Below are 15,147 nucleotides of genomic sequence, written 5' to 3' on the forward strand. Positions count from 1 at the left end.
AACATTGATAAGAATCAAATTATTTATGAAATGCGCTGAAATGCACCAAGGCATGTCAAAAAAATACATCACGCACAAAATAAGGAATATATTATAATCTGAAAAAATATACATCATAATAAATAAAAAAATCCAGACTTCATTGTATTGCGAACTGAAGTAAACCGACGTCTATGAGTTTCCTAATCTTTTGGCGCGATGCTGAGTCAGCCGTTTTTAGAATTCTAAAAAACAATGCGCGTTCAATGTTAACATAAATTGGAAACATTTGATGGACCCCACATTTAAAAGTTTTTTTTCAAAATAAATGCCCTCTCCCTTATTAACGATGAGATTTTAGATTTCATATTTTCCCACAAAAATAGAAAATATTTGAGGAAATTTTTAATGTAATACATAAAGAATAAATTTTTGCTGTACCCATGTAGCATTTCTAGGTATTTTACTATTTAGTTTTGAGGAAAGTAAAATTAAGGGGATCTAAGAAGAAAGTTGTTAAAAAATCTAATTTAGAGGAGATTTGAGAAGTTTTGAGAAGAGTTTTTAATACTGAGGAGAATTAAAGACTTTTAGATGAGGCGAAAACCTAAAGGAGTCCATTGATTTCCCTTACGACAAAATTCACTAACACCGCCGTTTCTTCATATGAAACTTTGGCTATTAACATTTTAGCAACACAGAAAAAGTGCAACACCACCGTTAGTTTAACTCGAGATAATAATAGCCATACACGCCTTATTAATTACATCCAAAGTGGAAAATTATAAATGGAAATTACCATATGGTATGGCCACTTATGTTCAGGACAATTTTGAGAAATACATACCTGATAAAGATAAAAAGAGGCTAATGGTACTTAATCCTAGACCAGAAAACTTGGTACCCCCTAAAAAGCTAGATGGTTATCTATCAGACCTATTGAGACAACCAAGTAACCCCAATCTGTCTGGACATTTAGAAAATGTGGAAGGTGTTCGCAGTGATCATGATCCCGTTTTGAAAAAATATATTTCTTTAAAGATTCTTATCATTGCGGCAGTTCCTAGAATTTTTAGTAGGTAAGATAAGGAGACTTTTCAAAATTTAAACTGAGTGCGTGGATCGTGAATATCCAAAAAATATGTATTTAAGAACTATTTGCTTTCAACCTTTTCGGTAATACATTACTAGACCCCACTGTCTAGAAGCGGATGCGATGCAGCAAAGTTGGTCTCAAAGTCAAACGCCACACACCTTTTGACTAATCAACAGGATCTTACAAAAAGTGTTTTAGAAACAGATTTCAATACTGAAGACAAGTAAGTATGGTACTTTCAGCTACTGAATCTGCCAAAAAAAACTAATATTGCTCCCAATGATAGAGGACCTACAGATAGAAATTTTAAAGCAAAAATAAGAATAAAACACAAAACGTTAACTCTAGAAGGTTGAGTAAACCTTTTTTAGCAAAAAAGGTTTGAGATCGTTGCATCAAGAAGAGGGGATAGAAATACAAATTATACATCCGCCTCCAATAAGTGGTCTGGCTGGTGTAGTACGAAAAAGGGTGATCCATTTCGATGTGATACAAAACATTAATTTTTCACTACTTTTTGGGGGAGGAACATGAATATTCTAAAATTTGCTCTCATAGATATGTTATGCCGGCGTTTCATGAAAAAATTGATGGAAAGCCAGCAGATGAACATGCGCTAGATTAGATCAAAATACACCTGGGTTAAATTCACACCTTCCAAATAAAATGCTTTCCATAAAGTTCATCATATTATTAACTTTGACATTAGCATCAAGAATGCTAGGTCCTCATCAACTGGATATAAGAAAATGTGACTAGAAACAGGAAACGGTGGTTTTTAATTACAGTACTTCGCAAGGAGAAAGGAACTCCTTCTGTTACTTTTATTGCACATCCTTAACAGCATTTACGTAGTGTCTATCCTTGACTAATATTTAGGTAAAACTAAATCGTGAAAGAGGAGTGACTGTCAATATAAACCACGCAAGCTCTCACAAGCATATTCTAATTTTCTTAATAAGAAGGCGAATAAATTTATTATCATTCACTGCTGTATATATACTACAACTTTTACGACAAATTCTACCCGACTAACTCCGACTTCACTGCAGTATATATACTACAACTTTTACGACAAATTCTACCCGACTAACTCCGACTTCACTGCAGTATATATACTATAACTTTTACGACAAATTCTACCCGACTAACTCCGACTTCACTGCTGTATATATACTACAACTTTTACGACAAATTCTACCCGACTAACTCCGACTTCACTGCTGTATATATACTACAACTTTTACGACAAATTCTACCCGACTAACTCCGACTTCACTGCAGTATATATACTACAACTTTTACGACAAATTCTACCCGACTAACTCCGACTTCACTGCTGTATATATACTACAACTTTTACGACAAATTCTACCCGACTAACTCCGACTTCACTGCAGTATATATACTACAACTTTTACGACAAATTCTACCCGACTAACTCCGACTTCGAAGGTAAGCAGTATATGTTTATCTGAGAGGGATATTTTTAAAACGGGAATTTGGAAAAAGTCTTTAACGTGCCGAAAGTTTTAAAAATATATTTTTGATTAGACTCTTAAAAATTTTCATAAAAGTTATTTAAACAATAACGCCTAATGCTCACGGCATCAAATTTGCAGTAGTGGAGACGTTTAGGGTGCTAGAATCTAGTACCAATCTTTCCTTAGTATTATTCATAAAATCTAAATTTTAATACAGGCGCGTCACACCTCTATGTTATTTATTATTCAATCACTTTATTCACTTATCCATTCATTCATTTATTTATTCATTCATTCATTTATTCTAACACCACTTATTCCTTTATCCTTTATGATAACAGACATGTTTTTATCCATCGTTTTTATCTTCAACGATTAAGCTTTAGGCTTTAAACAGATGTCAAAATTCGATGCAGTCAGGAAAGCATTCGACTATTTACTAATCACTTAATAAAAGATAACCCCGTAAATTGTAATTAAAATTCAGAGTGTTGTTGAGCTTCTTTCCTAGAGTCCAGTTACTGTAAAAAACAACCACGAAGGAGCTTCTTTCCTAGGGTTCAGTTATTGTAAAAAACAACCACGAAGGAATGTGTACCTACCTTGGTCCCTCGTTCGGGTTACTTCTTATTACAGTGAACAAGTGTTGAATTTCTGGCGCTTGTAAAATGGAGACAATTTCAGGATCAGCTAAAATTTTTTGCATTTTTTTATCGTCTTCGTCGGAAGATAGAGATGGTCGTGTATATGCTACTGTTACGTCGCTATTTTCCTGTTTGTGCGGCTTCTTTGATTTGCTGGAAAATACTGCAGCCTATGGGATAGAATGATTTTGTCACCTATATGTATACACACCATCCGGATAAACTATCTGAGTTCATCACTAACATATTGCCGCACGTAGTGTAGTGGGTTCGTCTGCAGCTCCCAGTTCTGGGGACCGCGGATCGAATCCCGCTCACTGCTTGGTAGTATGTTAGTGATGAACAAAGTAGTTCTTCTTCAATATAAATTCGTATTGCATAATTTGAATAAAAAACTTTTTTTGGTTTTACAATCACGTCAATACTAACCTTTTCCTGGACATCTGCCATTCCAGTGAAGTGTTCACCCATAATGGCACAAAACTCCTGAATAAATTCACGCAATTCGGTATTTGTCTGACACATTTTCATCACGTGTTGTGGGTTTGTTTGTAACTGTTGGATAGCTTTGCTGAAACGAGGATCTGTGAACTTTTTGGATAACTTGGGATGAGAAAGTATTTTTTGCAGTAAATCTTCAGTTACCCACTCTTTAAAAAAACAGATATATATAATATAAAAAAGGACCATTTTTATTTTTTTCCTACCTGCGGTAACACATAATGGTGTCGCAGAAATAGACTGACGTCAGCTAAATTTTACGACAAAAACTTATTCTAAATATGCCATTTTGTATATAAAGCAATTTCAAAGAAATTATACTTTGGCTTTGTAGAAGAGGTACTTGGCTTTTCATGGCTTTCTGGACTTCAGGTAAAACGTTTTTGTCTTCTTCATTCTCCTTCTTTTTTTTCACGATGACAGCATCTTCCTTCTTTTCTGTTTGTGTAGCAGGAGGCTTTAATTTTTCTTGTAACAGAAATCCCTTCTTAAAGCCGCAAAATGTATCGTTTTTCTGTTGCTTTTTTAGCCCTGATATTTCGCTGTTTTTTACCTAACAATAATAAAAACACGTAAGTGCCACATTAAGGACACACTGATTTCGTTATTATACGAGCGCGTAAAGTTTTAAAAACGTGTAGATAAGTGCAAATTATAATAAAACGATTTTTTAGAATATTCGTTCCAACTGTTTTTCAAATTATTTGCAAGGGGCTTCGGTAGAAATAAAAACGATGAAGAATAAAAAGAAGTTACTACGTGATTAACTTTTCTAAGGGGTTGGGATCTAGAGTAATAAATGATGATAATTGAAATCTGGGACGAACCAACGAGTGTCATGTTAATCAATTCACCTTTATAATGTGTATGCATTGATAAAGTTTGAATGCACCTATCTATACCAGGTCTAAAATTACTGATGACAGAAAAAATGTCTAAATTTGCTATTACTTAAATATGACATAATAATTTATGCAGCATAATTAAATCGGAAATTCTTTACATGCGAATATCTTGAGGATGAGAAGAGCTTTTTAAAAAATTTAAAAAGACTTGTTAAGTCCAACATCATTTTTTGTTCCCCTTAACAACAAAATCAAACCAAAAAACAACAAAACAACAAAAGAAACCGAAACCTCTACAGAATTTTTAGTCATCAGTTTCTGTATGCTTTTTACTTTACGATTTTCTTCATCGCAGGTGACTTCCAAGTACTCGTTTAATTTCGTATTGACTTCTCGTTTGTATTCTGTAGTTTTTGGTTTTAATAAACGGTGAAATGATTCACTCAAATCCTCTAGAGGTGGGGGCAGATCGGCTTCTAAAAAAACATACATTATTTCTGTCACGAGTGAATAGGATGTAGTCAAAAGTGTACCCACGAATCAAGGTGTTATGAGGACCATTTCCAGTGCAGAAATTTACCTTGCATAACTTTCGCATTACTCTGTTTCTTTTGCGTTGAAAAATGTCCCCCTCCTTTATTAATTAGTAGAAGTATTTCATGAGTTTTTTCCAATAACAAGCTGCTTCAATAAAAACTTCTAATGAGATAAAACAAACAAACGATACGGTATTCATAACCAGACGGTTTAAAAAAGTAGAACTACAAAATCGAATATTTATATCAATATAATAGAAATTTTGAAAACATGCTGGTATTCGTCCTTGTTTTGAAACAACATCAGCTAAAATGGCTTAAGCAAGCCTTTTATTTTTAGAATTTTAACTGAAAAAATTTATTTCTCAAGTGCTTTGAAACAGCAGGACATGTGTTTTGAAGAGAGTATGCTAACATGAGTTAAGTCCAGTGTACCATTATGTTGTTTTTGTGTGTATGCTAAATCTCTTCCTTCTAAATTCCTACTATCCCTACTAAAGTCATCGACTTTAAGTCGACGACTTTAAATCGGTTCGGTGTTTTGTCGTCAAAAAATTGCGTATTTCTCGGACCGAGGTTGCATGTTTTATTCATGTGTGTACAGAATGCTAAAAAAACAAACTCGTACTCTGCTTTCGGAAATCAAAATAAGGAAATCAGGAATCAAAAATCACTTATCAAAAATGGTGATTTTGTAACGAGGTTTAAAAATTCTAAAACAAAAATAAGAAGAAAATCTTTTTTTTCTGGAATATAATTAAAGGTTAATAGAGTAGCAGGATTTTATCAGGAAGGAGAATTCTTTAGCATTTTATGAAAGTGTAAAATATTACATACTAAAAACATCCTTTAACTGTATGCTACTAGCTAAAGGAAGCATCACTTTTGACTGTATAGCTGCCAAGCATAGTATCTTATATTTGTAAAATGAAAAAAAAAGTAATTGATTACCAGAAAAAAGTAAGTCATGGGCTCCTCTTCAACCAAATTAGAGAACGTGGATACCCACACATTCTTTTTTCAAACCTGTTCCATAATAATTTAAATGTTTTATTTCAATTATCTTGATTATGAATGCTAAGTTTCATGTTTTACTATAAAATACACTAAATCACTTCTTTTGTTCATTTTGCTGTGGTAATTTTGTTTATTTGTCTTTTGTTTTATATTTAAAATTTCTTTACCAACGAAAACATCTCTTTAATTGTGCAAAAATATTTTCTTGCCGAAACAGTTTTAAATGCTCGAGATACTTTAAAAATGAAATCCTAACTCCTACATTGGTGAAGTTTATGTTTTTTCCAAAACACATATTTGAGTGGAAAAGAAAACATCACCAGTTTCATTAATTAAATATATTGACGAATATTCGGCCATTATCAAGTCATTTACAGATACTATTTCCTAACAGATTATTTAAACATTGCGATCGTACGATTCAATTATCGTACCGACATAATAATCAGCGAATAGGAATAGCGGAACAGATGCAATATTCCTATTCAAAGCGGGTTTATCCCTATGGATTAATAAACTCTCCTTCAGTTCTAGATCAAAATTATTCCTAGCAGTGGAGAGTATCGAGAAATTCTCAAATCAAGGTCTAGACTGACAGTATAAAACATGTTCGAATATATATTTGTAATAACAATATCTTAATATCCAATTTCACGATATAAAACATTAGAACAGGATATACAGTAAAAAACTTCATAAGAAATGTGTTTTAACAATGTGATGGTCAAATCATCGGTCAGAAGCTTAAGTATGGGTGCTAAAACAGCGTCGCACGTTTCACAAATAAATGTATTACCTTCAACCGCCATCTTCTTTACACTAACATAATTTTCTATTATTTCTAAAACAAAAGACATAATCAGATGTGACAAGCGGTATCTTTGATCGGTCACCAACCAGATTGACTAAAGCAGAAAAAATTCTCCAAAAACATCTGCTTTAACAGGCTCGTTTCCAAGTTCTTGTCAAAATTTATGTCACATTGAAGAATAAACTTCAAAATAGGAAAGTTAAAATAAAAAAATTGAAGACAACAAAGTGTGTTTACAAAAATATTATTTAAGTAAATAATGTTAATTGTGCAAAAAAATAACTATAATGTTTGTATTAAGTATATCAAGTATGAGGTCAACTGTGGGGAAACACCAGTAGAAACTAACTCGAGCTACTGTTTGTTCTCTCCATATTATTGATTGTGCATAGTGCTTGTGTAGCAAAACAAAACAACAAACATGTTACGCCCACCAAAAAACATTCATACATCCACTTTAAACTATCCGTTGTCCAACTTTCCTACACGTAAATTTGATATCAAAACTAAGAAAATATCAATCAAATAAAAAAAAATAAAAATGCAAGCTTTAAATTAAAATAAATAAATAAAATTAATTACTCTAAACCAGTCGAAAATATTTAAAAACTAGGAGAAATTGCAACTTTATACTGTATAAAATAAAAAAGTTACTGTGAAGAACATTTAAAAAACAAAAAAATAATCAGATCGTGTTCTGACAGAAACAGCGAAAATATTTCATACTAAAATTTTAAAATCTGATCATTTGGAGACATTACATAGCATTCTCGAAACTATAACCACTGCATTGTATATTATTTTAACAAGTCATTTACAAAGCCGCTACATTTTTCTAGAAGCAACCCCAATGGCTAGACAAGAATCACTGAACAAAAATTTATAAATAATCTAAACTGTGCAATTAAAAAAATGACTAAAATACTAATTTTTAATACTCGCATCTTGTTTGCTGTGTACTGACAATTTCAAGCTCGCACAACTTCACGCCAGTTGATAACTCCGTGACATCGCGGTAAACAAGCCATTTAATTTAAAATAATTCGCAAATAATTTTAATTGTGATCTTCTGCCTCAATAGCGCGTCCTTCGTTAGCTCCAACCAGCATGTCGACAAGATCTTTTCTTCTCATTTTCTCCAAAATACTTTTTACGTGATGATAGTCACATTGTTCAGGATGTGACCTCTCCATAGCCAGTAGAACTTGTTCTGTGTTGGATTGATGCTTCCCGCTTCCTATTTTACTTATCTCTATGTTCGACAAACCTACTTCTGCAGCAAACTTTTTCCAGTCATTCCCTAACGCATCATGGATGTCCAATAGTGCACAGAAATCCAAACGTGTTGTTGTTGGTAATGGAAAAGCAAAAGCAGTCCTTGGTATGGATGGAACTGGCATATCTTTGTTTTCCTTAAATTAATACACAAAACTTGAGTCACGCAAAAAAAGCTACCAGAATTTAATAACAAGAAATTTTTTACAGCAAAAGAACATAAAAAATGCTTATTAGCTGTGGACGATTACTTGGCTATCCAAATAATTGTAGAATATATTTGCCCACATTCTTTTGAAAATGCATTCTAAGTTAGAACTGTAGCATTTGATAGAAATTATGTGTGTTTAAGAGCACCACCATAAAACACCGTCTGTTTACTGTTTGAGGTGACCGTACTTTAAGCATAGATGGATATACATACTGTAGAGAATTACGAGCAAGTGAGAGTAAAACAAACGCTTAGGAATTCAGACATACTGTTAAAATAACATACCAGCTCATCTATTACAGACACTGACTTCTCGTTTATTGAAAGTGTTGCCACAATTTGGTTTTGACTTCCTTTAGTTGTGGGACACATGAGTTGATATTCCATGTATATCCAAGATGAATGGGAAAGTTCACTGAGATCATCATAACTCAAAACCTAAAGTTTTTATATAACTTTAGCAACACAAATAACAAATTTAACAGAACAATGGCTTTCTTCAGTAAGTTAATGAAGAAATTGTATAAAAAATTGAGCATATTATGTGAGAAAAAGCCATTTTTATAAACATTTTTCTTTAAAGCAGCGAACAAAAAAAGTTTATCTTTATTAAAAGATTAGGTATTAATTCTTTCCAGAAAATGGTAATATTCTCCATTCCCTTCCTTTTACAAAAAATTCACAAACCTAAAATCCTGACCGCCTCATAAAAATACATTATTATAATGTCCTCGTCGATGTTATTAAACGTATTATATCAACGAATAAAATTTAAAAATTTAAACAGCTTTAATTTCACTTGTACTGGAAATGTCCTCGCGCTAAGTGCTTAATATGATAAACTCTGAGGGCAGAAATTTGCGCGAAAAGACCGCGATTAACGCCAGATAAAAACCAAGCTTAACTGCCGTTAAATTAGTTAAAAAAAATTAAGCCTGCGCTAATTTGAGTTAAAACAGGTGCGCTAATTACTTATCGACGTTTCAAAGAAAATATTCGCTTTAAAAATAAGTCCTGTTGCTTAAAATTGGTTAAAATTTAATTAAAAAAACTATAAATAAAACAGAAGAAAAATTTACCAAAATTAAACAAAATCTTATAAAACGATTGGGTGTGGACGCAAGCTGTAAAGACGCTCCACGAATAATACACATCTTTAAAAACAAAGAGACAAAATTTTATAACGGAGAGATTAAATTTAATGTTTAACTTCAACTTCGTTTTAAAATTGTCACAACACTTCAAATGGCAACTAATCACTGTAATTTTTTGGCAAACATAATTATAACTGTGTACTTCATGTAATCTTTTTGTGATAAATTAACTCAAATTACCTGTTTTAGCTTACCTCTCGCGAAATAACACGTTTGATTCATATGAAAAAGCTAAGAAAGTTGTCTATGAAGGTTGTTTTTGATTATTATGCTTCTAATGCATGGCGTCATGTTTTGATATAAATGCGCTGCTGTTTTGAGAGTTTATTAAGGTGAGGTGATGTAAACATGTTTTGACCTATCCAGTTTGATATTTTGAACATACTTAAAATCAAAATTTATAACTGGGAAGTTTTCTTGTGCCGTTGATACATTTTTTGAGCTTTTTAATAATGCTATATGTCAATACTTGCCTTCTTGTGAAGAAGGATGTTACATGTTAAGGTTGTTATCTGATGTTAAGGTACATTATGATGTCAATTATCTCTAAAGATTTCGTGTATATACAGCCATGACTAAAACTGCCTACATTTTGTTGGTCTTGCCTTCCTGATCTGGCTTGTCGTAGTAGCTTTACTGATGTATCTAGGGAGCTAAATACTATTTTTAAATTCCTTTAAAATTATTTTTACTAGCTATATATCAAGCTAGCCAGCTAGCTAGCTACACATTGCTTTAATTACCTTTAAAAAACCTTTGTCCTGCTGATAAGCCGCATACGCCGTAAAAAGTTAGGGCGAGTCCGGCGTTTCGAAAAAATTAAGTATTGGCTCGAAACAACTCGCATAACCCAGAAGATGCCTGAAAAAAGCGCCTTCTTCCAACTGTCGTCCGCATTGTATGTTACAAGGAATTACATTTCGTGAATGGTTCGGGTGAGTTAGGGAGAGTTCGGGAAAGTGCGTGCAGTTTCAGAGGAAACCAATAATTTCATTCAAAAAGCCGCCAAACTTACCCGTGTGGGCGTTTGCAGCTTATCGGCACCCTCTTTTTATCATGAGGGGCTGGATACCTGACTCCTGTTCTTTTGAGAAAAATGGGGCTAAAATAACTTCCGAAGGAACCTTTGTGAGGCTATTGCTATCTAGTAAAAAGATATTCGTCACAGGATTTTTTATATCTTCTGCAGAAAAGTTGTCGAAGCCTGACAAAAATTTATTGTTGCTTGCACTGAACAGTCAAGGTGAACTAATAATTAGCCAATAACATGATAGTTAGCCGTTGCAGTGTAACTATACGCTACCGACAGTATAATTGTTGTTACATGCTTCTTTGTGTTCTTAAATAACATGACATATTGCTACAGTAACACTATTATCTTCTTGGCACAAGCGTTTCTTGTTCCTATTTTTGGTTTTAATTGAAGTACAATTTTATGTGGATCTATATAAATATAGAGGGCTATGGGGAGAACGATAACGAGGAAATGTGTGAAAATTTAAGTCCAAAAAAAATTATATCGTATATTTAGCTGTATGAGCGGCTAATTATACTGTACGCACCCTATATATAATTATTCTGCATCGGCTAACCATTCTGTTACTGGCTAATTATCAGTTCTCCTTGAGTGCTTAATACCCAGCTATTTTGTTGAAAAGAATGGACCCTAATTTGCTTGAAATACTTAAAGTATCACAATATTTTTTTCTAAGATTTCTTAGAAAAGACTTGATTTTAAAAATCTCACGAAAAGACCATCAATTTATTAAATTTGACATATTTATTAATTGATTAATTTTTTTGTTTCAACTTGTTGAATTTAATTCGAAATTTCAAAAGTTAGACAAACAAAACAATGACCAATAAATTTCCCCAAAATCAAAAAAGGATAATAAACGATCAAATTTGTTCAATTCAATAAATCGATTTCGACAAAATAAATCCTGTATTGCCCACAGGTTTGAAAATCATGTTTTGCCTGCTTAATATGTTACTTGTTTAACAATGATATCGAAAGCCAGCTTGACTAAATTTATATACATATATTCATATAATATACCTTGTGCATCACATGGCATTGATTTGTATCTTTTTAATAAATTCTCACTTCAAATCAAAAAGGGAGACAATAATTACACAACCTGGTATTAATTCAGTTCCTGGTAAAATTGTATTCTTGTTTCTTATTTTTAAATGTACTTTCTTTTTCAGATCAACTGTTATCAAACCATGCACCATCAGCACTTTCGAAAAATCTTCAACGAGAGAGTAAATTTTAAAGGATTTTATTGGTAAATTATTGAGTAATAACTCATTGAAATTGAACTTGTTCAGAAGTTGTTATATTCGAATCATCAAGTTCATACATTAACAATCTGTATCCTAGAATTTCAAGAATTTTTCAGATCAGTTATAAAAATATCCAGTTAAAGTTTTTACCATATATACTATATATATTTAAAAAAAAGTTATTTCTTAATTTTTATTTATTATGTTGTATTTTAGGTTAAATAATTGAGAATTAGGATACTTATGATTTGTTTTGTTTGTTCTCCGATTGTTCTCCGTTTTCAAGGTCTACTTCAAATTTCAGAATCTTCCAGGCTATGACGGAAATCTTCAAGCCGCAGGGGTTTTTATTTATAATTTTTTCCCTGGGCAATAAGATTATCCAAAGTCTCTATTCGATTCTGTTTCCGTTCTGCATTTCTTTTATCATATCCGTTACATGTTACATGAAACATCCACCATTTTCCATTTTATATTTCTATCCCGTTCTAAATTCGTATTTTTTAAATCGTTAATAGCAATTCGGGGCGCATTAGTGGTAACTATGGCTAGTAAAAGCCGTATTCCGTCCGTCTGCCTTGTTAATCTTCCATTCTAGGCGATTACTAATAAGAATCAATTGGTGGTGGGGTTTACTTGTGTTGAACCAATCTTGCTGGTGAAATCATTGTGTTTATAACAGTGGTATATATTGTGTTGTGTGTAAATCAATTGGGTATATTTGGTGTTGCGTTATTAGGAGAACTGTGAAGATAACCTACAGGTTAGTCATACACATATTGCGAGTTTAACAAATGGTAGCAGAGGAATAAAATTGCAAAGTATCATAGAGAAATGTCGAAAAGTTGGGTACCCCCACCATCATTGAATACAGAGTCCAGTTACAAAGACTGGAAAAAAGAAGTTCAAATATGGCAAGCACTTACAGAACTAAAGGCGGAAAAACAAGGGCCAGCTATATTCATGGGTTTGAAAGGAAAAGCTAAAGAAGCAGTATTAGAATTGGAAATTGAACAAATCAGTGCCACAACTGGGGTAAAAGCTATTACTGACAGATTGGACAAAATTTACTTAAAGGATGAAAATCAAACTGCGTACCTGGCTTATGAAACCTTTGAAAAATTTAAACGACCCTCTGAGATGAGCATGAATGATTACCTTATAGAATTTGAACGATTATATCACAAAATCCAAGTTCACCGTATGGAACTTCCTGATAGAGTTTTGGCATACCGAATTTTACAAAGCGCTAATCTTACACCAGAGCAGCAACAGTTGGCTAGAGCAACTATAAATGAATTACGCTATGATTCAATGGTATTACAGTTAAAGAAAATATTTGGTGATACTGTGGCCTCATCTGTGTCAAATGATGCTGTAAAGATAGAGCCTGTTTTACAGGCAAGCGCAGATTCTACGGAGCAGAATTACTTCACCAAAAGAGGTGGATATCAGCGTTCAAGGTTTAAAAGAGGAAGGGCTGCAGCACCAAATCAAAAATATGGATGGAGGAAAACCAGATCCAGTAACAGAGTAATGAATCCGCCTGATGAATTTGGAAATATTTCAAAGTGCAATATTTGTCAATCCATTTATCACTGGGCTGTGAATTGTCCCCATTCTTATGAGAATCAGGAGTCTGAAGATGTAAAAAAGGAAGAGAGTCGTTCAAAAGTTACAAGTGAAATGCAATCCCTTGTTGGTGAAACTTTGTCATGTGCAGTTTTAGACTGTGGTTGTACCAAAACAGTCTGTGGTAAGAATTGGTACCAATGCTTCATTGATAATATTGGTAGTGATAAACTGCCAGAAGTGTATCCAGGGGAAACAAGATTTAAATTTGGAGATAGCGAGGCAGTTTGTTCCATAAAACGAGTAATCTTACCTGTAATCATTGGTTCCAAAGAGGTTAATCTAGAAACAGAAGTTGTACCCAATGAAATACCTTTGCTTTTAAGTCAAACATTTATGAGAAAAGCAGATGCAGTTTTAGATTTTAGCAACGATACTGTTTGGAGAATGCCATCCTTTAAAATTTACCACCACAGGTCACTGTTGCATACCTTTAAACAACAACAGAATAGACTTAGATGAAAAGAATTATGACCATTTGCTTCCTCAAGTTGCTTTTGTATGCGTGGTGAAAGTGAAAAATCCAAAAAAAACAAGATCGTCAAACTTCATCGTCAGTTCTGTCATCCAAGTGCTGAGAAATTAAAATCTCTTATTAAAGCATCAAATTCCTTTTTAGAGGACCGGAGTGAAATCATGAAATTAATTGATAATGTCTCGCACTCTTGTAAAGTATGTGTTAAGTATAGAAAAACCAAGCCACGTTCTATTGTTGGCTTACCAATGTCGTCAGAATTCAATCAGTGTGTGGCTTTAGATTTAGTGCAACTTTCACAATCATTGTGGTTTATTCATATCATACATACTTTCACAAGATTTTCATCTTCAAAGTTAAGAAGGACAAGAGATAAAGGTGTGATAACAGACATTATCTTTGAAATTTGGTTAGCAAGATTTGGTCAACCAAGAAAGTTTCTGGCTGACAATGGAGGAGAATTTATCAATAAAGTGTATGAAGAAATGTGGGAGCAATTTAACATAGAGTTTTCCACAACAGCAGCCGAAAGTCCTTGGTCGAATGGGCTATGTGAGCGACACAATGGTATCATTAAGGAAATGCTGAGTAAGATTATAGAGGATATGAAATGTACACCTAATCGAGCACTTTTCTGTGCTATTAGTGCCAAGAATTCTTTATCAAACAACAATGGATTTTCACCAAACCAGCTTGTTTTTGGTAAAAACTATGACTATCCCTGCATCCTTACTGATCAGTTACCAGCCATGAATGATACAGTTTCAAGTAATACTGTGGCCCATAACCTTGCTGTGATGCATGCATCACGAAGCAGAATCTTCTGAAAATCAAACTGCGTACCTGGCTTATGAAACCTTTGAAAAATTATAAAAACTTTATAATAAAACATTTTGAAAACACAACATTTGATTGGTCACTAATACTTATCATGACCATTTTGTAGCACATTCAGTAGAAGTGTGCCAATGACACTGAAGAAGTATTATTAGCGATAAAACCAACTATTGAAGACGAGGTCTTGAATGCGAAATTTAAAGAATTAACCAACTGGCAAGACAACAATGTTTTCTCCACTGTTGAAGAGAGAAGTCAATCTACAATATCCACAAGATGGGTAATCACAACAAAAAATATAGAGGGCAACAAAATTGTCAAAGCTCGTTTGGTCATAAGAGGTTTTGAAGAAGAGGAGGTT

General features: G+C 33.2%; 2 protein-coding genes across 4 annotated transcripts in view; both read right to left on the minus strand.

The window, feature by feature from the left end:
* Positions 1-73: 73 nt before the first annotated feature.
* Positions 74-6,974, minus strand: LOC130649418 (uncharacterized). Of its 3 annotated transcripts, none has more exons than XM_057455693.1 (6): positions 6,899-6,974; positions 4,847-5,025; positions 4,026-4,257; positions 3,633-3,853; positions 3,162-3,373; positions 74-224 (listed from the first exon to the last, which is right to left on the minus strand). In XM_057455693.1, the coding sequence occupies exons 1-6, from the start codon at positions 6,957-6,959 to the stop codon at positions 140-142; spliced, it is 990 nt and encodes a 329-aa protein (XP_057311676.1). In that variant the 5' UTR covers positions 6,960-6,974; the 3' UTR covers positions 74-139. The 3 variants fall into 3 exon arrangements, with proteins under 3 accessions (XP_057311676.1, XP_057311675.1, XP_057311677.1); XM_057455692.1 differs by having other exon boundaries at positions 4,841-5,025; XM_057455694.1 differs by lacking the exon at positions 6,899-6,974 and adding an exon at positions 5,130-5,248 and having other exon boundaries at positions 4,841-5,025.
* A 167-nt stretch (positions 6,975-7,141) lies between these two features.
* Positions 7,142-15,147, minus strand: part of LOC130649416 (uncharacterized) — a 33,697-nt gene continuing 25,691 nt past the window's right edge. The window contains exons 7-8 of the mRNA XM_057455690.1: positions 8,685-8,837; positions 7,142-8,325 (exon numbers count right to left, since the gene is read on the minus strand). Coding sequence (XP_057311673.1) covers positions 7,969-8,325; positions 8,685-8,837 — 510 coding nt within the window. The 3' untranslated portion in view covers positions 7,142-7,968. The remainder of the gene's footprint in view (positions 8,326-8,684; positions 8,838-15,147) is intronic.

Source organism: Hydractinia symbiolongicarpus, chromosome 7, assembly GCF_029227915.1.
Source record: "Hydractinia symbiolongicarpus strain clone_291-10 chromosome 7, HSymV2.1, whole genome shotgun sequence".
NCBI classification, from domain to species: domain Eukaryota; kingdom Metazoa; phylum Cnidaria; class Hydrozoa; order Anthoathecata; family Hydractiniidae; genus Hydractinia; species Hydractinia symbiolongicarpus.